This window comes from Micropterus dolomieu, linkage group LG05 (assembly GCF_021292245.1).
Source record: "Micropterus dolomieu isolate WLL.071019.BEF.003 ecotype Adirondacks linkage group LG05, ASM2129224v1, whole genome shotgun sequence".
Classification (NCBI taxonomy): Eukaryota; Metazoa; Chordata; class Actinopteri; order Centrarchiformes; family Centrarchidae; genus Micropterus; species Micropterus dolomieu.
The window spans coordinates 6,068,467-6,094,415 of record NC_060154.1 but is presented as its reverse complement, the minus strand read 5'-3'; the positions used below and the strand labels follow the sequence as shown (position 1 = coordinate 6,094,415).

Sequence of the window (25,949 nt, the reverse complement as noted above, 5' to 3'; positions counted from 1 at the left end):
CTCAACACTGGAGCCCCCCAGGGCTGTGTGCTCAGCCCCCTTCTGTTCACGCTGTACACCCACGACTGCATCCCCCGACACGGAGAGAACTCTGTTGTGAAGCTTGCGGACGATGACAACAACGATGAGACTTCATATCGGGAGGAAATTGATCTTGCAGAGTGGTGCTCAGAGAACAACCTGCCAACAACCATCAGTGGAGCCTGAGGTGGAGCAGGTGAACAGTTTCAGATTCCTGGGAATCAGCATTACAGATAACCTGACATTATCATATCTCCACGCTGGTGAAGAAAGCTCAAAAACTTAAGCTTAAAAAGGCCAAATTCCCACGGCACGTTCTTGTCAGCTTTTACAGAGGAGCAACAGAAAGCAGCCTGACTGGAAACATCACAAACTGGGATATGCACGGCCAGGTGATTAAAACTGCTCATAAGATCATTGGTACCCATCTCCCGAGCATCAGTGATATCGGTGAGGTGAGGTGCATATGCAGAGCCCAATGGATATTAAAGGACAGTAACCCACCCCAGCCACAGCCTGTTCACCCTGCTGCCTTCGGGGAAGAGATATAGAAGTTTAGCAAGCAATCAGACATCGTCAGCACTGCTCCATTGATCATTGAATATTGTTTATTTCTGTTTACCATTTTTATTATTGCTTCTATATTAATGTCTATTGTCTGCTATGTAGCAGAAGGGAGTCACAAAACTCAATTTCATTATATAACCTGTTATATTGTAACAATAAATATACCTACCTACCTACCTACCTACCTACCTACATTGACACTCACATATTAGTAGCATACCTGTTGGTACTGTGCTTCAGTGTGAATTGTTGTTACTGTGTGAAAGTGTGTAATCATCTCTCTTATTTCACTCTTGCTTCTCTCTCTCTTTCTCTCTCCCCCCCACACACACCACACTCACACATAAACACCTTAACACACCTACACACATGCACACAAACACAGTTATCTCGTAATCTGTCTAGCCACCGCTAGCATTCAATTTCTACCTCTGTGGCATTCAGCTGTTTTCTACCTCGTCTCCTCCTCAACCTGTAACAGGCATCATTGTATATGTTTGTGCGTGCATGTACTGTATGTTGGAGGGTGTGTGTGCGTGTGTGTGTGTGTGTGTGTGTGTGTGTGTGTGTTTTTGGAGTGTGTGGGGGGGAGATGGCTCTGTTAGGTCATTGGCTGGCTGGGCTGGAGGGGCGTGGCTTGCACCAGTAATGATATCTGACAGTTAGAGAGAGAGAGAGAGAGGCGTCGGGTTGCAGCTCCAATAAAAGACTGGAAAAGACAATTTGCTGAAAGACAGGGAGAGACAGAGATAGAGAGAGAGCAAAGGTGGGTGTGGAGTAGGTTGAAAAAAGAGAGAGAGAGAGAAAGAGAGACTGAATAATGTACTGTACTGAGTGAGAGAGACGAGAAAAGAGATTGAGACTTGGAGCGACATCACAGATGTAGGAGGGAGGGGAGGAGAAACAGAAGACTTGCAGAGTGATTCTTCCAACCATCCACCTACTTCAGATGCTCTCCTCCTCGCCTGCATCCTTCCACCTCCCTCCTTTCCTCCGTTCAGCCATCCATCCCTCCCTCCCTTCTTCCTTCCATATTTAATGGGAGCACACACGGGGACAGAGGGGAGATTGACTGGTCATCTCCTTGGACTAGAGAGGAGGAGGGAGAGAGTTAGAAAGAGGTGGGGTGGAGAAAGACAGAGAGAAAGAGTGAACTCCCTTAAATAATCAATACTCATATCCTGCCGTTGCCTGGCCCACGCTCCCCCTCACTCTCTTTAGAGAGAGGAAAAAAAGGAGTTGAAGAGAGGAGATTTTGAACTACCAGAGATGTGGATGTTGGACATTTCTCCTGGCTAGAGAGAAGATGGGATGATGGACAACAAAGACAGATTGGCAGATGGATTGACGTGTGGATGGGTGTACAGGGACTCTGACAGACCGACTGATGCTCCAACTCTAAGAGGACTCTGTCTACCTGCCCTGCACTTTTTACCTCCTCCAGCTCCTCTCAAGCTCCTCCTACTCACCTCTCCATCTGCCAGCTGCTTTCTTACTCCTGAGGGAGCTGAAGAAAAGAAAGGGGGAAAAGAAGATATAATGATAAGAGAAAATTGAGAAGAGAAGATGAAAATACCATCAATAGTAACATAATCTTCAGCAGAAACTGGTGACAGAAAAGAAGGAAAACACCTTGAGAGCTTGAGAGAAAGAAAGAGAAAGCGGCAGACGGGTGAACAACTAGAGATGAAGCAGTGGAGAAGCATTACAACATGAACTCTATCTTCTCTGTCTAAGGAGAACGCAGGCAGCAGAGACGATGAACTATATTTTCGGCAACAACACCCTGTACCCCCGCAGTGCGAGGGTAGGTGGGGCGTCTGGGGGTCAAGGGGCGGGGCTAGGAATTAAACAGAAGCTGGGCCCCAAGCGGGGCTCCTCAGAGGAGCTGGCACCTCCCCACACCTCCTCCCCCTCTACCTCCTCTCCCGCCTCCTCCTCCCCCTCCACGTCCTCCTCTCGCTGGCAGCAGCTCCTTATGTTCTTCTCAAGGAGGAGTGCCTTCACCGACTGTATCAATGCTGGCCAGGTAACACACACTTCATACACTGTGTGTGGGTGTGTGCGTGTGCTTTCTGCTTGAGGGGAAGCAGGGGATAAGGGTGGGAGGCTTGTAACTTAACCTGGGGTTTGTTCTGTGTGTGTGTGTGTGTGTGTGGGCCTGGTCATTACAGTAGCAAACATTCTGTAGTCTTAGTTTCTTCGCCAAAACAGGGAGGCAGTCAGAGGCAGCAGGCAGTTTTACAATTGAAGCTGAAGCAGCTCTCTGTTTGTGGTTGAGATTTTTGATAATGTTGTCATGGAAATGGGCCCTGGCATAGTGTATGAGACCCAGAGAGCCAGTGTGTTGCCATGGCAAAACCATCATTTAGCTGATGATTGCATTTACACCCTGCCAGTCCAGTGGCACTAGAAGTCCACACTGAAATCAAAATCTTACCAGGGAAAGGGAAAGTGAGTGGCTGACCTAATGAGTCACAGTCATCACATGTTCAGTTGTTATATTTTGGCACAATGAGTCATAGGAATGCATAGGAAGCAAATGTTGTTTTACTGACTTCAGCTGGATTTCTAGGTTTGTGTTGAAGTGAAACATAGCTACGAAGCCTACACACGTAGCTATGTCATAGCTGATGTGCACCCCCTCAAAAATGTATAGCTACGGCCTCTATGGAGATACTACTTAGAGACAGCAAGAACTACCATTGGCCAATTTGGACTGTTCCAACAAATTTTGTGGAGAACATTAAGGAAGTTGAAGAACATTTCCAATGCTAATGTTCTGCTAGCTGCTATAAAATAAATTAAAGGACATAAACACGGTGACTGCAAAGCAGTAGTCTTATATTCTGCATTGAGATATGGCATGATAGAAGTTAGCTTGATGTAACAACAGATCTATAAGTACATGAGTAAGCCCACGGTTGCTCAATATCATGACAGAATGTACACAATTAATGTGGGAAATATATTTAAAGCACAACAAGGCCTGATTATGAATGATACATCCATGCTGCAGAGTCAGTTTCAGTGGGTGAAATATGATGCTGAACTAAAACTCAAAACCTACATCGTACCTATCTACTGTGGGACTGCCATTGCGTCAAGTATAAATCCAGCTAGCTTTCCATTACATTATAATGTTTATGTGCAATGATGGCACTATTACAAACACTATGCAATATCTGATACGTCAAGCTTTAAATGAGTACGTGTTCATAGCCTGCTTCGATGCTTAAATAAAAGCAAAATATTCATACGGATTCATACGGGGGATGTAGGCTGGAAATGTACTCGTAAATCATCCATGTTAACCACCTTGAATCATCAAACCAGCAGCTTGCATAAATCACTTAACTAATATCCAAAGCAATTTCAACAACCGATGAATGACCAAGTAGGGCAGGAGTGCTACTTAAAGATCTCTGATGTTGACAAATGCTGTTGCCACTGTCTGCAGTAGTTTCAAGTTGTCTTAAGCCTCTTGAAAGACACCTCTCTTTACCACTTCCACATTTCAAATACCTCAAAGTTCCCTCTATCCGTTCAGATTCTTTCATCAAAAGCGCCAAAAAAACAACTGCTCAATTTTTTGTGCACAGAGACACATAAATCCTTTTAATGTAGGTTTTATTTCATGTACAGGTTTTGCCTTTTTCACTTTTTTATGTTCTTTTAAAATGCGCACCACCTACACTTGGTAGAATGTTTTTAGTATTGATATTAATATTAGACAGTTATTTTTAGGATGCTGTGCCTGGCATTCTGCACTTCTGAGGAGAAGCTGGCCTGAAATCTCAGCCCATTAGGAAACGGCTGCTGCGAGCTGATGTGATTGGCCTGCTATTCCACACCTCCACCTGCTGATACTGGATTTCTGCTATCAGTGTATTCTCCTTCTGCTTCAGCTGTTTTTGCTTGTGCCGCTGGTCAACAAAATATTTTGGTCTTTGGACGTCTTAGGAAAGTGCTTGTTTTTGCACTTACATCAAGTTTTTTTTAGAATTGTAGAGTCCCGAGTAAATGTATTCTCTCTCCTTGAGAAATTACTAAAACTTAACATGTAAACATTTAAAACACTTAACCTACTTTTTAAACCATTTTTCCAGAATTTCCACAAAATCTGCAAAAGAAAATGCACATTGGACACATCCAGATCAACTGTTGATCACACTAATTGTCCATGGTTGTGCCATTAAATCATAGCAGAAGAAGAGGGTGCAAAGAGGTGATGTAATTAAAAGAGCACCAGTCAAACCTCAAAAAACACAATGTGGAAAGAAGATGGAAATATGGAATTTATGTTTGGTTCATGTATAAATTCAAGCAACTTTACAGTCTCCTCGTTGATCCGGAAATCTGCCACTATTTTTAAAGTCATAAGTGAAGCAGAAGCTTCTGTGAAAGTTTTGATCACATGCTTTGTGTACATCATGATTCCAGGCTTAGCGAAGGTTTTTACCAGGTTGTTACTTTACTTTTATTGATGCACCAACATTTTCACCTCAGTCAAGTGTAACCAAACCATTTAAATGTGGATAAAAACAAGTGGATGAAAATGTGCTTTTTGTCGTGGCTACTACTGAATAATAGAAAGCATGATGATTTGTTTTCTTGTGTTGCACAAACAAAATGCTTTTTGAACTATAGAATGCATTAATGCCTCTATTGGTTCCAAACCTGCATTATTGATCTAAAACTCCTGAGTGGATGTGTGACCACTCACAACATTCAACCCTGCAGCACTTTACAGTTCTGCAGATTTACCCCCTCCCTGCAGTAATCATATTGGTCAGTGTTTTCCCAAGGTGTTGCCATTTTCCTGTCTAAGGCACTTACTGCATGACTGATAGGCCATTATACTACACACACAACACACACAGAGCTGTTGGCCCTGTTGATGCAAAAGAGGGGCTTTTAACTATTTGATGTAAGTGGTTGGTTTGGATCTGCTGATTTGGCCTCACAGGTCTAATCAAAAATATGCCATTACACAATTAAAATTGTCTGTGTGTGTGTGTGTGTGTGTGTGTGTGTGTGTGTGTGTGTCCGTGTGTTTGTATTCATGAATGTGTGGTGTTCTTTTGTGTCTGCGTGTTTAGGGTCATGGCCAAATTTGATTTTGATGGTTCAACCAGCCACTGGGAAGGTGTGCATTGTTCACCTGCACACACACACACACACACACAAACATTCATTACTATTTAATCAAATTATTCAGTCTCTCTGACAAAAGCTATATAGAGTAAAACAATGTGACAGGCCTGGAGTATGTTAGAGTCCAGACATGGTACTTTATGTCACCGGAAAGCATTTTATTGTAAAATATCTTGCTAATATTGATGGCTTGTGCTATTAGCCCACTAGTCAATCCATCTGTTTCAGTGGCTCCAGGGCTGACTTTAGGTTGTGTTTCCATAGCGATATTGTTAAGCTTGTTTTATTATCTCCTGTTGCAGCCCAATATATTACTCAAAGTGATATTGTACCTTCTGATTGAATTGATGTTGTCTCAGGAGCTCGGAGCAACTTAGCAAAGCATCATGTCTTCAATGAGCATCAATGTGTTTTAGATCTTATACTGTATCTTAACCACGGTTTAACAATCATAGTAATGACAGAAAAAGAGTTAACCCATACATTCTTTTTGTTCGATTGTTTTTATTGTGTGTACAAACAGTGGCTCCCCTTCCCGCTCCCCTAGCCCCCACCCAGTTGCTGTATAATTGATGAGTAGCAGAGCAGAGGTATGAAAGTCATCCTGGTACTTTAAAAAGAACACTAAAAGCCTTGAAGAGGTGTTTAGTGGTCATAGGAAATATGGGTAGAGATGGAGAGCAGAGCTGGAGAGAGAGAGACTAAGACACTGAGGCAAAGAATTTGTGATTGATAAGTAGAGATATATAATAGCCTATTAGCTCAAAGTGGGCGATGCGAATATATCATGCACATTATCGCATAGATAGAAGTCCATCCATCAACATAGAGTTCACATCAAGTCAGCTGCTAGACACATACTACGTGTCCATTACTTGATTATTTTTATCAGGATTGGTTATTAGTTAAATAGTAATAATCCATCAGATGTTTCTATAGATAAAGTGTCAACATCAGAGGCAGCAAGTAAGTGAAACCGTTTCCATTTTCTCTTTGGTTTTAACACTTCACTATTGTTTGCAGTTTGTTAGATGTTCCCACCAGGCAACAGACAGGTTAGGAGAATAGTGTTGGAATAGTAATTGAATTTAAATATTTAATACGTTGGAAGGTTTGGCTAGAGCCCGTACAGTACACCTATGTGTATCACAGCAACATTTCGGTACTATCACAAGTAAACAGTGTAAAACATGGAGTAACAAATCTTTTGTTTGCTAGAATGAGGTACAGAAATGTCTTTTATACATATTGGATCATTTTAAGATGGAAAACGTGTGGGAGCCATGCCATAAACACTCTCAGTCCATACTGCAAAGTATGTGTGTTCAGCAGAGTTCTACCTACTCTCCCCAACACACACCCCGCTCCTGTAGAGAGTGGCTCATTATGCTTCTGTTGCCCAAGGAAACTTTCCTCTCTCCCTGTGCCTCATGGGATACCACTATACATGTGTAGGCTTTTCTGGTTTTCTCTGTCGTCTTTCTTTAGATCTGTTGTTCCCGTGGAGCGAAGGGCAGTAAAGTCAGATACTGCACCCAAGTAAACCTGTAGAGTATTAAACTTATTCACAGTTTCTGCCCCATTATTTCTATAGAGCATCTGTTGTTGAGTGGGCAGTATGTAATAAACCAAAGTAGGAGTTGTATTTTTGGGACTCTTCACACCATAACTGTGAATGTTCACCTCCTGCAGCCTTCTTTGCACACTCAGAATATATACATCATCACCACATAGAAATCGAGCAGTGCTGCAGTGTGAGGAAGGTATGGAGTATTTGCAGTGGCCATACATTTATTGATCAGCCACATTTGGGACAAGGAATAAAACAAAGGTGTGGTATTAATTTTCAGAAATAATGAAAACTTGTGAGAGTCACCTTTTTTCTGTTTTAACACCACATAACCTGCCTTGCCTTTGTTGTGCTCAAATCAGATAACTATTGGAGCAATTTGAAGCTTATAACCAATGACTTGAAAACATTTATGTTTAAGACTTGTTTGAAACCTTCATGGCACCACGATTAACATATATTGCCCACCTTTCAAGAAGACATTATTGATCCCTGTAGGCGAAAGTCAGGGTTCAGGGCCTTTCTCAACCTTCAGCAGTGTCCAGGAGGTGAACTGGACTACCAGTCTACACTCCATATGATTGGTCCATGCTGGACTCAAACCAGCAACCCTCCTCTTCCCAAGCCAACCCTCAGATTGCCCAGCAACATTGCTCAAAAAGTTGCCCCATGTATCATCAGCTTAAAAGATGCTGAGACTGGAGGTGATGTCATCGTTGGGAGGGGCTTATCCAAATGTTTACAACCTAGACCACCACTTCCCATGGTAACCAGTGAGCTCCTCTGATTGCTGGCCAATTCTGCGGCTGGCATCAGCTGTTGTCATGGTGATGCTGTTACGCTGATCACCAAGCAGTGTGGGGAGAAACAAAAAGAGTAGATGAGTGTGTGTAAACTTAAAGTCTTAATATACTGCTAAGTCAGTTGTACACACACACACACACACACACACACACACACACACACACACACATTGTACTGTAACAGTGAGTAGTGCATTAGATTTGTGGTGCTTGAGAGTGTGTGAGGTGTTGCATCACCTTCTGTGTGTGGGATGAAGCTTGCATATCATCTCTCTCCCACACACACAAACACACAGACATCTCCACACAGACACACTCTCTCTCCTCCCTTTCCATCAGTCTCCTACCACCAGCCTGTTCTCTGTCCATGCTGATAAAATCAACGCAGATTAACTGATCACGAGCAATCGCTTAATATGACCACTGACTAATGAGGCAGAACGCAACGTAATGACAGCTCTGTTGATCCTAATGTAATTAGGATGGAATGGTTCGACACAGCTGAAGGCTAGACCTATTCACTGCTTTCACATAAAAACATCATAACTGGATAAAAACGATGATGATAATGTGAATCAAAAGCTTTATATTCATATATTATTGCTGCTTTAGAGAGGCATTTTTTTTATTATCTTATAGCAACATTATCTGCTTGTGTATTATTAGCAGGCATTGAGTGATATTAGTACCTTTGTCATGCAGTCACAGATATGTTACATTACTGCATAAGACACTGATTTTAAATGGAAAAGCTATTGTTACACAGAGAATACAAGACAACAGCAAACTTTGTCCCATTAAGTGAATCTATCCCTCGTAACCTGTAATTGTTGTTACTTGTCAGTCAGTGTGTTCCTTGATTAAAATTAAAGTTTAATGCAATGTAATTCTCTGGCATCCTGTGACACAAATGAGTGTCAGCTTTGCCAGTGGTTTAAGGAGGAGGAAACCTGCCTGCCATCAGAAAGTTTACTATCAAAGTAAAACAAAAAGTGTACTGTATTTTTGGTAAACAAAGCTCTGATCACTGGAGAAGACTTGTAACTCAACATTGCCACAATTGCATGGGCTCGAGACTCGGAGTCGGCCTGTGGCGGAAGACTAAGAATTTCTATGCTTGCAGTTAAGTCGTTTAGGGCTGAAACAAACCATCTGTTAATTGAACTGATTGAATAGTTGATCGAGAAAATTAAACTATTGATAACTATATTGAAACTATATTATTTTAAAGCAAGGTGCCAAACATTTCCCATTTACAGATTCCGTTGATTTGTAGACAAAACAACTGAGATGTTTAGCAGATTAATCAATAATCATGTGCAGCCCTTGTGTTATCATCATTGTCATTTTTCTGTTGTGTTTGAACCTTGACAACCTATTGTAACAAATTATGGAACTGGAGGAGGAATTAATGAGCAACCTCTTTGTAATTAAAACAGAGTTTGTAATTTAGTCGGGGAGGAAGAGATCATGAGGCAGGCAGACACAGTAGCCACTTAGATTCAGAGAGAAAGAGACTGAGTGGCATACTAATCTGTAACAGAAACTGAGACTATATCCTTAACGGAGAATACTGTTACAGCAGTATTACTTCACTCTGATTCTTTGGCTCACAGCTGGAGTGAGGCACAACCAGTCTAGCTAGGGTTTCACCAGAAAGAGCGAGAGACAGAGGCTGAGAAAAGAGGGAGTATTGTAGTCTGAACACCGCAATGAATGAGCCACTCACTGAACCATGTGTTCTGACCTGAGGAAGGGACCTTACCCAACAGCCCTACAAGTAGGATCACTTCCCGAGGTCAACAATCAGTACTCAAGGAGGAGGATGTTCTCCTGAGTTCTGCTCTAGACAGTGTAGAAGACTTCGTTCTACCCCCGTTGACCCCACTACTAACTCTCTGATCCCATTACAGCATATAGACTAATAGCCCTGCTTAAGGTATTTGGAATAATGAGGGATGGCATTGGATTGCAGTTCACTGACTAAACAAATTCTACTTCCAGAGGTCTTCTCTTTGTTTTAAACCTGTGCTTCACATTAACTTACGATAAAACTACATGCGTCTCATCACCTTAAATCATAAGGGAAATATCCACAATGAATGTATTGTAACTTAAAAGGACAGCCTCATAAGGAGTCTTTCATAAAATCGGCCTTCAGATAAACTTCATGCACACCAAAAAGGATTGAAAAATCATGACTGAAGAAGCAAAAAAATCTCACGCACATTCATATAATTACATTTTGGTCCTCGGACCTTTGCCAGTTAAAATATGTCAGGAATTTTAACTGATGTAGGACCAAAACATTGTTATTAAATTGAGTACAAGTGATCGGCAGTGTGCAGGATTCTTGAGTTTTTTCCTATAACAGGCTGTAAAAAAACATATCTTTGTTTACCCATACAGTCGGCAAGAACTTCACTCAACAGATATTGTTATTCTGCTCTTTCATGGAAGTTGAAAATACTAGTAAAATAAATTAAGATTTCTACATAGTAGGAATAATTCTACTACTTTACAACTGTGCAGTTTGTGGGACAGTGGTATTCGTTCAAAAAATGTTTTGAACATTTTTTGAAATGTTCAATAGAATCGGCTTCACAAATGTTTTATATAGAAGGAATGCATCTCTGCGGTTTGTGAGACCACAGGGATTGACCCTCATTGAGCTGTGAGTCTCATGGCTCTCCTCAAACAAGAAAGCTGAGCATCCAGCAAGCTAAAGACGCAGAAATTTTTATTTCAAGATTTGTTGGCGACCAAACCTGCACTAAAAAATAAATGAGTACTGAACTTTGATTTGTCTGGTGTCCAGAAGCTTGAGTCCAGTGCGATGCCCGTGTTAATCTGTCTCTGCTGGAGGCTTATGGTTGGTTAACACATTAGATTGAAATGACTCTGTGATTTTGGAGAAGAAGTGTTTTTTCATCACATTACTTACTTATGATCTGGGTTCTGAAGCAAAACCCAAGTCTCCCTCTTACCTCCATTACGACAAACATAGAATATGAATTAGTGCAGCTTTAATTTAAATGCCAATGATTGACAATTGACATTATTCTTTGTGAGAAAAGATTAGTTATGTAATAGTGGTACTTTTCACCGTGACCTTTTAACCCCACCCCAGAACAAATCTCAATCACAACAATCTATATTAATACTGATTAATTTGATTTATTCTGCCATGTTGTGCATGGCTGCTGGTGTGTATATATGATAATGAAGATCTCAGGCTGTAACCTCACATGTCTGAATACCCAGTGGATCTTTGGAGACCACAGCTCTACTTTGTGAAGATGCGGTGTTTTCATATTCTTTACCTTCAGACGGTGTATCTGGAGCTATTATTCACTTATTTTGTGCCCAGTTTAGTAAGAGTTTTGTTCACTTCAGTCAGTAGCATATAGGAACAGTAAAACCAGTTTGTATATTTAAATGCAAGTAAAACCGATGTCAGTGTAATACTGTTAACACTCAGATACTTGGATACAATTATTATTCTTAAGGATTTGATTATATAATTACACCCTCTAACAACAGTGTACCTAAAACACCATGCTGGATTGTGGGTATAAGCAAAAACTTACCCTCCGTCCCCTTTGTGCTTGTATTTACACCACTATTTTAGTTAGACATTGATTTGAGATGCAGTATCTTTGTACGATATCATACAAGCTGTCAGTGCTGATAATAACTGACAGTGAAAAAAGAACTTGGTAATAATGAGATAACAGCACTGTAGAATAGCGTCATCATATCTGTTTGTGTGAGTTCCAGTCTCCCATCAGTGCTTCATCTGTCTGTGGAGTCTGAGGCCCCCAGCTGGTGACATTCAATATCACTATGTTGTCTTCCTGCAGACAGCGGAGTTGGAAAAATACCTGATAAGTGATTAGTCAAATGGTTTTCTAGCAAATCACTAAAGCCTCTGGCCAAGATGTTATTTCCGGTTACACGTCAGCTTTCCCTATTGAATACTTGATCCTAGTTTATTCTGCCTGATCAGCTTTTGAGTGAAAATGCTAAGGATATAATTTCATTGGAGGAAACCATGGAAAGAACAACAAAGAAGTGGCATGTGTTCAGAGGATTGAACACCAGACTAAATACTAGAGTAGTGGGACTGCACTGCCTGACAGAATCTGGGTAAATGTAATTGTAGATGGCTTTCTCACTTGATATCTTTACTATAAAGCAAGACACCTACTGTAGGCAGAAGCATGAGAGCAGTGGTGTTTTTTGTGGAGATGCTGCTCCTTTTTACTGTATGAGGAAAGGTTTTACTAAATTAGATGTTTTGAGCTTGAGTTTTCAGCAGATACCCTCACTCTGAGTCAGCCCGACCTGTTAAAAGTAATATATGTGCATGTTCACTAGACTAATGAATAGCCATTACACTAATTAAATGGAGTAGAAAAAGGGTTGACGCTCAATAAATGAGGATGTTTTTCCTGGATTTTTAAACTTCATCATTGAGTCAGTCTGAGTCAGAACATAAAGCAAGGATTTAATTAAGCAAACCATGTCACCCTTGATAGACTAATTTGATGTGTTTCTTAATGTGTTTCTTAATAATTCTTCTCAGATCCGTGTCAAAAGGGAGCGTGGGTAGAAAACTAAGTGGAGCTTGACATGGTGTGGGCACGCTGACTCACATGTTTTATACCTAACAATATTTCAGGGTAATGTTTCGTGCTTGTCAATCCTTTGGTATGGATATCGGAATCGTCCCAGGCACTAGAAATTGGATTTCAGATCATACAAGACTATTGAGACTGGAGTTTTTTAACTAAAACTGTTGCTGCTAAACTAACTAAATTCAAACCCTAGGGCCTAAACCTTTACTGATTCTAGATCCCCCCAATCCCCTATCTTTGTTTCATCTCTTGTCTTCCACCATTTCTCTCTACAGCCCAACCCCACCTACCCCACCCTCTAGCACTCTATTAGTGTGGGCTTCATCTAGCGCTGTGTTGCTAACAGCCTATTCTCCTTGCTCATCCTCTCCTTACTGAGCGGTTAGCCTGCAGCGCTAGCAGCACTTTACACAGGGTACACTAACAGAAACGCTGTAACAGCCTTTCTCTCAACCACCCTCGCCCTCTTTTCATCTATTTGTGCTGTCCACATGGGTGCTGCTTTTTAATGTGCCTCGTCTATCTGTGTATGTGCCTCTCTCTCTCTTATCAGGTTGGTTTGGGGCAAGTTGTGGCATATATTAAATGACATTATGGAGGCTTGGCCCTCATACCCGGCAGCTGTGTGTATGTCTGTCCAGCTCTGTGTGCAAACCAGTGGCAGCTCCTGCACTTTATTAAATACCATCTGTAGGAAGCTAGAAGCTCTAATTAAATTAATATTACAGATAGTGGCCATTCTCTAGTCATTCCGTAAATCACTGTTAAACGAATATTTTGGATTTTAGTCATCTCTGTTTAACTATAAATGCAAATACTGTAAAGGCTGCTTGACCAATGGATTGATGAATGTGGCCAGAAAGAGCTGGGGTTCAAACCATCAACCCTGCAATTAGTGGATGTGAGGCAAATGTTTGTCTCAAGACGAACAATCAATTCAAATCAAACTACAATTTAATATAAAAATAACAGAAGTATTGTTTAAATCAGGACATAAAAATTGAATGCAAACTTCCCATACTTTATAGCTTTCTGTACAAGGTAAAGTGCAGTTGGTACTCAAAATGTATTGAGTTTCCATGAGACACTGTACAACCAGTTCCACTAGTTCCAACTAGTTCCAATCCTTGACTAAAAGTGCCAATTTGCAGTTTTTACTGTCAGGTAACTGTTTACTGCATTGTAGCCATGCTCCTGAAAAGACTTGACTGAACTGACTGGATATTAATTGATCAACACAAGATCTACATTATACCTGGAGTCTTCGACTGTGTGTGTGTGCGTGTGTGTGGGTGTGGGTGTGGGTGTGTGGGGGAGGGATGACTTCTTGGAGACTACAGATTGAAATGCCTGTTACCCTCAACATGGATTAAACATGGAGACACACACACAAGCAGAGAGACACATTCTCACAAGGAAGTAGGCCAACGCATAGAGACACACACACACACACACACACACACACACACAAAGAAACGCTCAGCAGGCATTTCATAGACTGTGTTCCAGTTGACCCAGCATGCCTTGTGATGCTTTAAAAGAACAAGACAAAGGTTGATGGAAGGGACTGCCCTCCACCAATCACAGCTCTTCGTTCATTGTATAAACATACACGCGCAGTGACTGAGCTCTGAGTGCTGTATCACTGTCCCTGGTTGCCTATTGATTAGTCATGCCTGGCTGCTGTCATGTGCAGGAGTCCGGGGAAGCCCCTAATTGGCTAGCCCAGGAAAGAGAAAGAGAGAGAGAGTTGGAGAGAGAGAAAGAGGGACAGACACTGAGAGAGGGCGGCAGCATAGAAAGATGAGAGGGGCTGAGAAAGAGAATTGTGCTTAGAGATGTGGCCTAATATGAAATGATGATAACAGAAAGACAAAACGAAAGAAGGGAGACAAAGAAAATTTTACTCTTTCCAACTTTAATTCCTTCTGGATGGACATAATTGACACATATCTGAAAACAAGATGGAACATACAAATGAATTGAAGTCCTGTTTTACTGCCTCTACTTTTCTTTTGGAATATATGAATTGAACTGCATTATCTTCAGATACAAAGCCGGAGTGTGCAACAACATAGGTGAATAATATGAGTTACTCTGAGTGACAATTGAAGTGGAGCGTAATCACGGGATGAGAATCTACCATTGGAGCACATGAACTGGCTCGCATCCTACTGAAAGGGAGACATCCTGAGAGAAATAAGGACTGAAAGGAGGCTCAACTAGTCGTGCGGTCAAGCGGTCAAGTGATCCTGCTGCTTCTTCTTGGGACCACACCTTTTATCTTACTGCTAACCCTGTAACACTGAGGGATGGTAAGAGGATCAATGTATCTCTAAGGGGAGAAAGCTGAGAAGAGGAGGGTCAAATATCACACTAAAGGAGGATGCTTTGCTTTTCAGGACTAGCTGATGCTCCAATCCATAAGGGAGAAGAAATTAAAAGAGTGCCTACAAAGCAGGGATTGTATTTTAATATTCTGACATTCCAGTGATCTTATATACAGCAGAAAGAGAGGAAAGGCAGGACTACGAACTTTGTGCTAGACACAGAGGAGGATTGGTTGTTCTGAAGAGGCATGACCTACATTAATCAGACACAAATGATTCTGAGGAGCTACTCCCTTTTGTCGTCTCAGTAAAGAATACTATTGGTGAGAGTGACATAAAAAGATTAAGATCTCTTTGTGACTTTTTATAGTCTGTAACTATGACCACTTATTTCCACAGCCATGAGTTCTGTTGTAGCCCCAAGAAGCCCAGCAGTGGCTCCACTAAAGGAAAATCTGGCAAAGCAAAGAGCAAGTCAGGGAAGAGCCACTCTCACTCGAAGCATGACCAGAATTTACTGCAAATACAAACACCAAATCACCAACTGCAACCTTCACCGCTGCACTCACCAAAGCACCATCCTCATTCGCCGAAACATGGCTGCCATTCGGCAAAACATCTACTTCTTTCTCCCTCACCTAGCTACTACCACATAGCACCACCGTCTCCAAGTCATCAGCTAGCTCCGCCATCTCCAACGTACCAGCTGGCTCCACAATCACCAAATCATCTCCTGCACTCTCCAAGCCACCACCAGCTTCACCTATCACCAAGTCATCATCAGCTGCAGTATCATTGTCAAAACCAACAACAGTACCATCCACCGGCCTCGCCAAGTCACCTGCTTTCCTCGCAATCGACACATCAAATCTACCACCACCAACAACAGCAGATGATGCAGCATTCACCTAGTCAACACTCGTTATACCAGCAGTACCAGCACCACCAACACTACCCTACTCCTCTTCCTCACGCTTCCCAGTCGCTGTCTATTCACCCTTTTCACTCACCACAGCTCCCCCTATGTTCAGGGCTGGGCGGATATGGATGGAATACACTGCCAACCAACCTGGCCACCAGGGGCTCTAGAGGAAAGTTTCCCAACCTAAGGGACAGTGTGAAGAAGAGTCCCACAAAGAGTAAAGCCAAGGCCAAGGCTGGTAGCAGGCTTTGGCCCAATGACACGTATATATGGACTGCACACTCAATGGAAATGCCCCCACACGTGCCCCTCATACACCACTTTCCACAGATACAGGCCAATGTGCAGGTAGGTTTGATGGGTGAAATAGGCCACTGATTCTAGGAGAGGACAGCATGTGTGCATTTGATAAATTATTTCTCATCCACACGCTGTTATAGAACACAGGTTGCAGTAATAAGTCTAAAGACTAAAACTTTGTAAATGTGGTAGATTCCTTCACATTGTTAGCACAAAATATGTATATTTTAAAAGCCACTACATTTTGGTCATACACCTTTGTCAGTCATTAAAGTAGGTGCCTGATAAAGGTCTATGCACCTTCTTTGAAGGTGCACATTAGATTATATACAATTTTGTGGAGAAAGAAACATCTGAAAAGAACTTAAATTCCTGAAAGGTGGAAAGAATACATGGATATTAAGAAACATAACACAAATTATGTAGTCAAATTGATTACATACTGTACTCATGGAATCAGTACTTACAACATACAAGATATTTTAGACACTAAAGGATTGATGGGGATAAAGAGAATACGGAAGAAATGTATTTCGTGACATCAATCCCCGTTAAACACACAATCTCACCATGTAATGAGAAGTCTACAAAGTATGCTGGCTGCTATAAGTGTTATGCTTATATCTGACCACAATAGTGGAGACATTTTATAATGTCAGTATGGTAATGTTATCTTTGTCAAACCGCTCTTTTAAGTGAAGCACTGGCAGCCTAAAGTGCTTCAGTGCCATTCTCCACACAAACCAGTTTTAAAAAGAATATCATTATATTTATAGTGTGTGCGACTCTCACTTTTACTCAGACCAGCCGGATTTTGGGTAAATGAGAGGTTTACCCAAATAATTAATTGCAAGGTAAAGGCTGCAGTTGTTTGAACATCACAGAATGACAATGCAATAATAACAGCGTAAAAGTGGTTGTGGTCGATATCAACTTCTCGAATGATATAATCAAAAGAGCTTAACTATCCAAGTGTAACAGGACTTTTGTATTGTATAAACTGTACTATAGGGACCTGAGGAAAAGAATACAACATGCCAGCTGCCTCTTATTATCTGCTGGTTGGGTAGTTTTTGTGCTGTACATCTGCTGTTGGCACAGTGATCGGAGACAGCAGGTAGTGATAGTCTGATTAGCTTGATTAGCATGGCCATTCTGATTAGCGTGATTAGCATGGCCACTCTGATTTGATTAGAGTCATCTGATTAGCTCATTAGTCAAATGTAATTTCACTGCACATTAGGAAGATGGAGTATTTGTGTGTGTGAATGTGTTCATCACTCTTCACCTCTCAACCCTGGCTTTTCTGTACTATCAATGAAATCTCAAATGACTGACTTCCTGTTGCACTTTGTATGTTTGCATGTTCTTCTATGCATGAGTGTCTTACTGGCATAATGCGGCACATTGTGCTGATTGATTATTTAACAAACTGCTGCTGTGTGTAATTTTGCGATTCTTGATTTCTGTTAATTGAATCACGATTCATTCTTGATAATTTAATTATTATGATGACGTGTAGAAACTGAACCCGGCACCCTGCACTGATGGAAAATCTTTCCCACAGCCTACACACACACACACACACACACACACACACATATGCACCTACTCAAACATTTCTTAACAATCATCCTGCACAGCGAGATGAGAAATATGATGAAAGCACTTCAGACAAATCAGACAAACCAGTGACATTCTGGGTCTCTTTCTAAGCTGTGCTGTGCTGGACTGAACCAGGCCATAATACCACAGTAACACAGCTGGTGTAACAACAATTATGTAACAACAACTAACACTCGCATAAAGCGACAAATCACTGTCTGGATATGGATGTTGTGTAAGTGCTTGTTTGTTTGTATTTGCACGTTTGTTCTTTTGGCCTTTTCATGTAAGACAACCCCGACCACACATTGACACACTCACTGACGTTACATAAGCGTGCATCCTGACATGGCGTGTCAATAGAATCACCAGCTGACTAATACACTGGATTTGTCGCTCTCAGAATGACACACATAGACAGAGACACACACACAGAAGGTGTGTGCTATGTACAGTGCTGTTGCTGTTACAATGGTAAAGGAGTGAGGTTAGGCTCAGGCAAGGCAATGGGTAAGGTAAGTCAACTTTATGGCGGTAGTCGTACGTCAGCATAAAGGTGTATTGGCTTACATGACTCTGCAGTCAGATGAAACATTTCATCTGAGATATGGATTCAAGTAGGGCGAGTCTTAAGCCAATACATTGAAACACTTAATAGCCTTTAGCCTTTAAGTTCAAACCAAAGAAGAACAGGGTGAAATGTTTCAAGGGCTTTACAGATTTATAAATGCACTGGGTTTGTGTTAACCTAATATTGTTTAAATTCCAAACTATATTTATATTGACAAAATATACTGACAGAGTGGAGAATTTACAGGTTATCTTTGTAATTCTTCAAAATACATAGTTAAGATCAGAACCTCGATACCTCTTTAAAACAAGCAGTATCTACTTGTTACCCAAGTTATCACAAGTTATGGGTTTAGTGTAAAATGAGTTCATGTTGACACATGAACCATAAGTTTTCCCCATCAGATTGATTTATTTGAATTTGTAACATGGTTAAAGTATCCAGCATTTTATAAGAAGCAAAAACTTCAGATCAAATTTTTTTTTTATATACAATTTATATTTGATTATGTTATTTTATTTCATCCTTGACATTCATTACAATGATAAAAATCACATTTAAGTGCCACACTCAGATGATGTCTAAACTATTAGGTACAAAGAGTGTCAGTACCTATCTAGAAATTATCTGCAGTGTCATTCTGTAATCAGTGATGGAAGTGCATTTACTCAAGAACTATACTACAATGCAATTTGAAGGTACTATTTTACTTATCTGCTGCTATACTTTTTACTCATTTTTACTCCTACTTTTTACTAAATTGATCTGAAAGCAGTAGTCACAAGTTTGCAGATAAAAATTATATGACTTTATAAACTTAACTTTTTAAAATATGGTGCATTGATACTCATTAAACAGTGTCCTATGTTGAAAGAATACATGAGCCTGTAGTATTGTAATGTGTCTTGGAGTCAGGACATCAGAATATTTGTGACAGTAACTGCTTTATACAGAATATAATTACACAGTGATCATCCTTACCCTCCCCTTGTAATTCTCTCTTTGTCCCCTTCATTCACATCAACACACACACACACAAACGCAGAGATCCTAACAGCTGCAACTGCCAGCACGATCCCTTTCTGTCTTCTCAATATCCATGAACCCTACTATATTACTACCCCAACCCCCTCCATCTCCTTCAATCTGTGTGTCATATGTTCTTTTTATATTCAATCTGGAATCCAAAATCGGATAAATGTGCTGCAGATATACTTGGGAGATGTCTGTACCTAATTAAATGTAATTAATATATGAGTGTCAATATAAGTGTTGTTAGTGTTTTGGGCTTTTAACAAGACAATTTTAAACACATTGAGGTTCAAGCTCATATTCATTACATTAAAAAGGTAGGCCATCAAGTGCAACAAACAATGGAGTAAATAACTGTCAATAGACGAATAATGGTCACACAAATCAGAGACATCAAATGTCAAAATCAAATTTGTTTCATGGCCTGTTTTTTTTTGTTGTTTGTTTGTTTTTAAGCATAAAATTGAATGTACGAAAAAACAATATGATGTTTGGTACGTAGATTTGATACATAGATTCCCTCTCTCACAATCACCAATTTTTAATTTTGGTTCTTTATTTACTAGTGTTTTTTGTTTTGGGATGTTTGTGTATGAGCACCCTCTGCTCTTCAGTGCTGTTGTTGAGCAGGCAGATCTGACTCCTCCCACCATATAATCCCTCTGATCCCCCACCGCCCCTCTCTGTCTGTTCCCATGCGGGATCAAGCATCCTGTCAGCTTGACTGACAGACAGTTTGACATGTGGTGGAGAGAGAGAGAGACATGGAGTGAGATGATATATTTGTGTGTGTGTGTGTGTGTGTGTGTGTGTGTGTGTGTGTTAGAAAGAGAGTGACAAGATAAAGCACTGGAAAAGGGGGGCTGAGAGAGGTAGAGATTAGTGTAGAGGGATAGATGCTATTGCTGCTCTGTTGCACATTGATGCCGTGAAGTGAAGTCTGGGTGGAATGTCCATTTGGTTGGCTAACTTATTTGATGCTTGGTTAGCTGGTTCGATTGTGGACTTTTTTTGGCTGCAGAACAGGAGCTGGAGTATCAGATTATCTTACACAGACTGGTTTGTTGGAAAAGACTAGAGCTGCAGACGCTGCACTGGCGAACATTAAATAATTTCTGTGGAGAAAGTGAGAGGATACAAGGGAAAAAGTGGAGGCAGGAGGCAACAAGGTGGAATGATAAGATGGGGGCCAATGCTCCCCCTGCAAATACAAGAAGAACAGGACACCTTGTGGCTATTTATTAGCTAGTTTGTGGTTTGCCATTTGCTGTGCTTGTGTAGGAAGCAAGAGAAAACATAATGTCAATCATCTGCTACTGCTCTAACCCTAGTTGTGCTACGCTGGACTGAACCAGGCCATAATGCAGTTGACATACAATAGGACAGAATAGTACAGCGTAGTAGAGTACAATATCCTACAGACTATTAGAGTAAAATGTAAAAGTAGAGGGTATTGTGATGCAGTACTCAATTGCTAAAAGTACTTTATGGCACAGTAACAGAGCTAGATAAAACTGTCTGTTACAGTGTAATATATTAGTATTGTCCAATATAAGTGCTTTGCAGTATGTCATGCTGTGTATGCAGTCGCTCCGTGGTGGTAATCTATAACAGATGTACTAAACATGCTGTACCAAAACATGAGACAAGTAAGTCATTTTCTCACATCCCTGCATATTTGTGTTTCTGATGTTTCATACTAAAAAAATCATCAGCATTCTTGGTGAAATACTGTATGCCTTCGGTTTCATGATAATATCCTTAAAATTAAAAGTGTTTAATAACTTCTGTTCTGTGCTGTTCTCTCTTGCAGGCCAACCCCCCTCCAGTGGTGGTCAACACCGACAGTGTCGACACCCCCCCATATGTGAGTACCTGTTCAAATATATATTTTCAGTAGTAACAAATTTAAACCTCTACTCTGCTGTGTACTTTGCACCCTGATAATGATAAACAATTAATTACAAATCAGTGGTTGTGTATGGACCACTGAACATTATTTTTTGACCGCCGGTGGCTGGAACTGGCCCCTGTTTGTAGCATAGGTGAACATAGAGAATGTAACATAAAACATAGAGATTTGCTCATGCAGCATCAAAATGAACACACCACCTTCCAGTAAATGACTGTTGAAGGCAAGACACTACAGGTAAATGGGGTAAAAAAAAATTAACTAATAGATATAACCATGAAACCCAGTTGATAACATTAATACATCAACCCAGTTGATAACATTAAGACATTAAGACAGTGAGACAGTACTTTTTTGTATTAAAAGTTTTCTGAAATGTGTTTAAATATGTTAATTATGTATTATCTAATTAAATATGCACACATTTCCAGACCAGAGAAATGTACTTTGGATGAAGCCAAATTCAAAATTGTTTCATTTTGTTGACATATTGGAGTCAAAGGTTTTTTCACAGGGAATTATGGATATCTCTTTTTATCACTCCATAAATCAGAAAATACATTTTTTTCTGAAAATCTTTTTATATAAATGAGGCTATGAATTATATATGAAAAATCCCCTCAGTAAAAAGTGTGAGAAAAAAAAAAAAATTTGAGAAAACAACCTTTAAATGCTATGTAAAAAAAAATAAAAAAATAACAAAATGGAAACCACCATTTACAAACAATATCTAACAATATCTAATCCAATCCTTAGCAACAATAATATAGAACATCTAAAACACATCAAAACTGATAACTGCAACGTAAGGCCTTACTGAACACGCACACACACGCAAACACACACTCTTTCAAATGTTTATTTTGGACATTTTGTTTCCATTAGTCTGAAAGAAGATATTTTATTTAAAATACCCCAAAATCTCAAAATTGACCAGTGCATGAAACAAACAATGTTTTTTCCTGACGTGTCTGTCCTTAAGCTTGACCAGTTACAGTGTGGATGTCTCTAGTGTAGGGATTTATGGCAGATGAATGTGGTGTGCATTATCAAGCATTGTCCATTCCTTATATATCTGAAGTGTCTCTTACTCACTTTGGAATACAGAGTGAGGAGGAGGTAAAGCTGATCCATGTTAATATTAACAAACCCTATGATCACTGGAAGCATATGGGAGAAAAATAAACCAGCACATGCAGAGCAATCACAGATCTTGTGGTTTCTACTTACTGTATAAAGACTTGCAGAACTTTTTGGAACTTCTACTAGAAATGTTCAGTAATTTCCATATTTCTCCCCCATAAAAATGTGCAATAGTGAAAGCACGTTTGTTCTTTTGGCCTTTTCATGTTAGACAAAAATCTCAGTCCAGAATTAGATGGATCCAGATGTCATTTTACTGGTAGCCAGCTGCCACAGAGAATCACTGTCTGTTGTTGTTAGATAAGTTTATTATGTAATTAATGTGGAATTACTCCCTGCTGAACCACCTGGAATATAACACAGAGAGAGAGAGAAAAAGATTTCTGTCATGCAGATTTCTCTTAATATTTCACAGATATAATTGTTGACTGTTATTTTCATTCCAACAAATGTGATTAATGTATGTAACAAATACCAAAAAACACCGTACTTTCATTGCTTATGACTCTTTTCAAAGCGAATAGAGGGGGGACCCTTTTTTAAATAGGAAAATAAATTTTAATGCACTGCAGGTGCACAAGGCCGTTTCTACCTACTGCGCCTATAGGAAATAAGGGCTGCACCTTAGTTCATTTTATCATGCTTTATTTAAATTATAAATGGGCTCTGTTAAACAGGACCTATCACAAAAATAAATTTAACATTTTAAGAATGGCAGTGAGTTATTGTCCCCTGTTTTTCAAGAATAATCTGATGTTCAGACTGTATAGTAGGTGATAGCAGACACACTGCACATGGTGGATGATTGTGCCTCCTGTTTGAAATGACAGAAATTCAAAATCTAAACTAATCTGACTGCACAGAGACACAGATTACAGCCAAGGGGATTACATGGGCCATTAGGATGCCACTCGACCACTGTGTGTGTGTATGTGTGTGTGCGCCACCCTGCCTGCATGCAGCAGCTATGGCAGGACCAAGACACTCATCTCCCAGTAAAACAGAGAGGAACACAAAATATATAATAGTCCACGCAGATCGGATTTAGTTCCGTGTGCTATTCATTCAGTCAGGAAATATAGACATTAATATATTTTATAGCACAGGCAGTCCTGGCTGAGCACTCTTATTGTCTCATGGGTTATTCATCAGGGATGTTCTTAAATATGACATCAGAGATACATCATCATTAAGTACGCATTACTAGTTTAATCTCTGGGATTCATGCGTCATTCATGAAATATCAAATGTCTAAATTGGAAACTGGAAAAAATATTCAACTTCTGAACACTGATAGGCATATAGGCATGATAAGTACAAATTTGAGGTGCTTGTACTTCACTTGAGTATTTTAATCTCATGCCACATGCTATGTCTACTCCACTACAATTCAGAGGGAAATATTTTTACTTCACTACATTTGCTTGAGAGCTTAAGATACTAGTTACTTTACAAATCAAGATTCTTTGCATGCAAGTATTATAAGAAGGTTGATTACTTACTCCAGTACTGCTGATATGTGATTGCATACATACTGGCACAGAATATTCAATCCATACATTCATGTCATGCAGAAACAGTGAGAATATGATAACGCTGTGGTAAACTTGAAGGTTTAATGCAACTTAACAGGATCATGTAACTGACATAACACAGATAAAAACACTGCATATAAATTATGAATGTCAGAAGCTTTACCGTAAAGTCAAATGAGCATTTTAGTATCCATTACAGGAAAACAGCTCTTAGAATTTACTCTTAATTGACACGCCTCTGTTTTCTTCCTCTCTGACAGGTCAATGGAACAGAAGCAGACTATGAGTATGAGGAAATTACACTGGAGCGGGTAAAAACTTTCAATGAAAACACACCGCCAACATGAATTCCTATTATACAAACTGTAAATGTCCTCAGTGACATCAGCACCTCATTGACATCTCCATCTGTTCAGCCTGACCCTGCTCTTCCCACAAACACATAATCTGGCTGAAAACATCATTAGTGCTGTCGAGAGCAGAAATGATTTTGAGTGCCTGTCTATTTGAAAGCAGAAGAAATGCTGGAACAAAATTAACAAAAGCTGATAAGGTATGAAAAGACCAAAATATTTGTTCTGAGAGAAGTTAAGATGCACATTGATTGATTGATTGAACACTTAATTTGTATACATCTGAGTGAGCCGTCTAGATTTGATGCTTTTTATAGTTCTAAAGTCAACAAAAAAATGTCAAACCAAAACTAGAGCCCATTAATATTTTAGCCACTCGGATGTACAGTGTGTAAAGTAAAAATGATGTAAATATTGTTAGACAATGGTCAAGGCTTAATCCAGCAAACTTTGCCTTTTTTGAGTGTTTTTTATTTTTATTTTTTTCAAAATAATTCACTACTATTTTACTATTTACTATTTTAAATAAGGTAAATTAAGGGTATTTGTAATCCTGTATCTCACCGAACTAAGTTAAATGACAATGGTATTTTAAGGAACAAAAATCATAAATTACAGCGGTTTTACAGGTCACTCACCAGTTTACACAATTTTTTATTTACCCCTATCACCTCCTCACTGAGGTCTTACACATGTTTACATGTTGTGAAAAGTTACTTTCTGATCTTCTTGTGTTAAGATAAGACACAATTAAAACCCAAAAGATTCTGTCCTAAAACTTGTATGAGGTCTATGTCAGCATTTTTTGTTCTCTAATCTTTCTCCTCTCCTTCATCTCATCGTTCTGCTTTTCCTTCACTAAGTCCCACCACTGGTATAACTCTTCTGACCTTATTTCCCCATCCTCTCAATTCCTCGTCCATCCATTCCCTACTTTCTTTCTTTTCCTGATCCCCCCTCCCTCATTATATTCCCCTTTCTCTCTCCCCGAGGCTCTCTCTCCGTTTCTCTCTCTCTATTCTCCTGTGACCTGGTTCTGTCTGCTTGACGGGATCTGCTTTAAAGACACTACGGCCATACACACAAACACAGGCACAGACATTACACTAGGTTTAAACCCGGTGGCAAAGCATGATAGAGTGAGAGAAACATGCACAGAGCAAGGGCTGTCATCTTGGTAGTGTGTTCCATTGTCAGAGGCGATCTATTGTGTATAATTTGGTAATAAGTGATATCTGGAGAGACTCCTATGACATATCGTTTATTCTGGTGATAAACTACTTTTGTAAGAAGTGATATCAGATGTAGTTTTGAATGAATATGACTTTTTGATAAGATTTAATGTTTAATAGATGCTTCTTGGTGATTAGTAAGTTTTAGAGAGGTAATATATTAGGTGCAGTGTTAAAAAGTGGTAATGATGTGTGAGATTTTGTTTTCTTGTGTTCATAATTGTTTCAGTGTGGTTATCGGCTTTTTATAAATTAC

The 25,949-nt window shown here is 39.9% G+C and overlaps 1 protein-coding gene across 2 annotated transcripts in view; it reads left to right on the top strand.

Annotated features, from left to right (window-relative positions):
* LOC123970748 (disks large homolog 1-like) overlaps positions 1-25,949 on the top strand; it is a 115,402-nt gene that overhangs the window by 41,083 nt on the left and 48,370 nt on the right. For both annotated transcript variants that reach the window (XM_046049017.1, XM_046049016.1), the window contains exons 5-6: positions 21,332-21,385; positions 24,369-24,419. In XM_046049017.1, the coding sequence (XP_045904973.1) occupies positions 21,332-21,385; positions 24,369-24,419 (105 nt within the window). The remainder of the gene's footprint in view (positions 1-21,331; positions 21,386-24,368; positions 24,420-25,949) is intronic.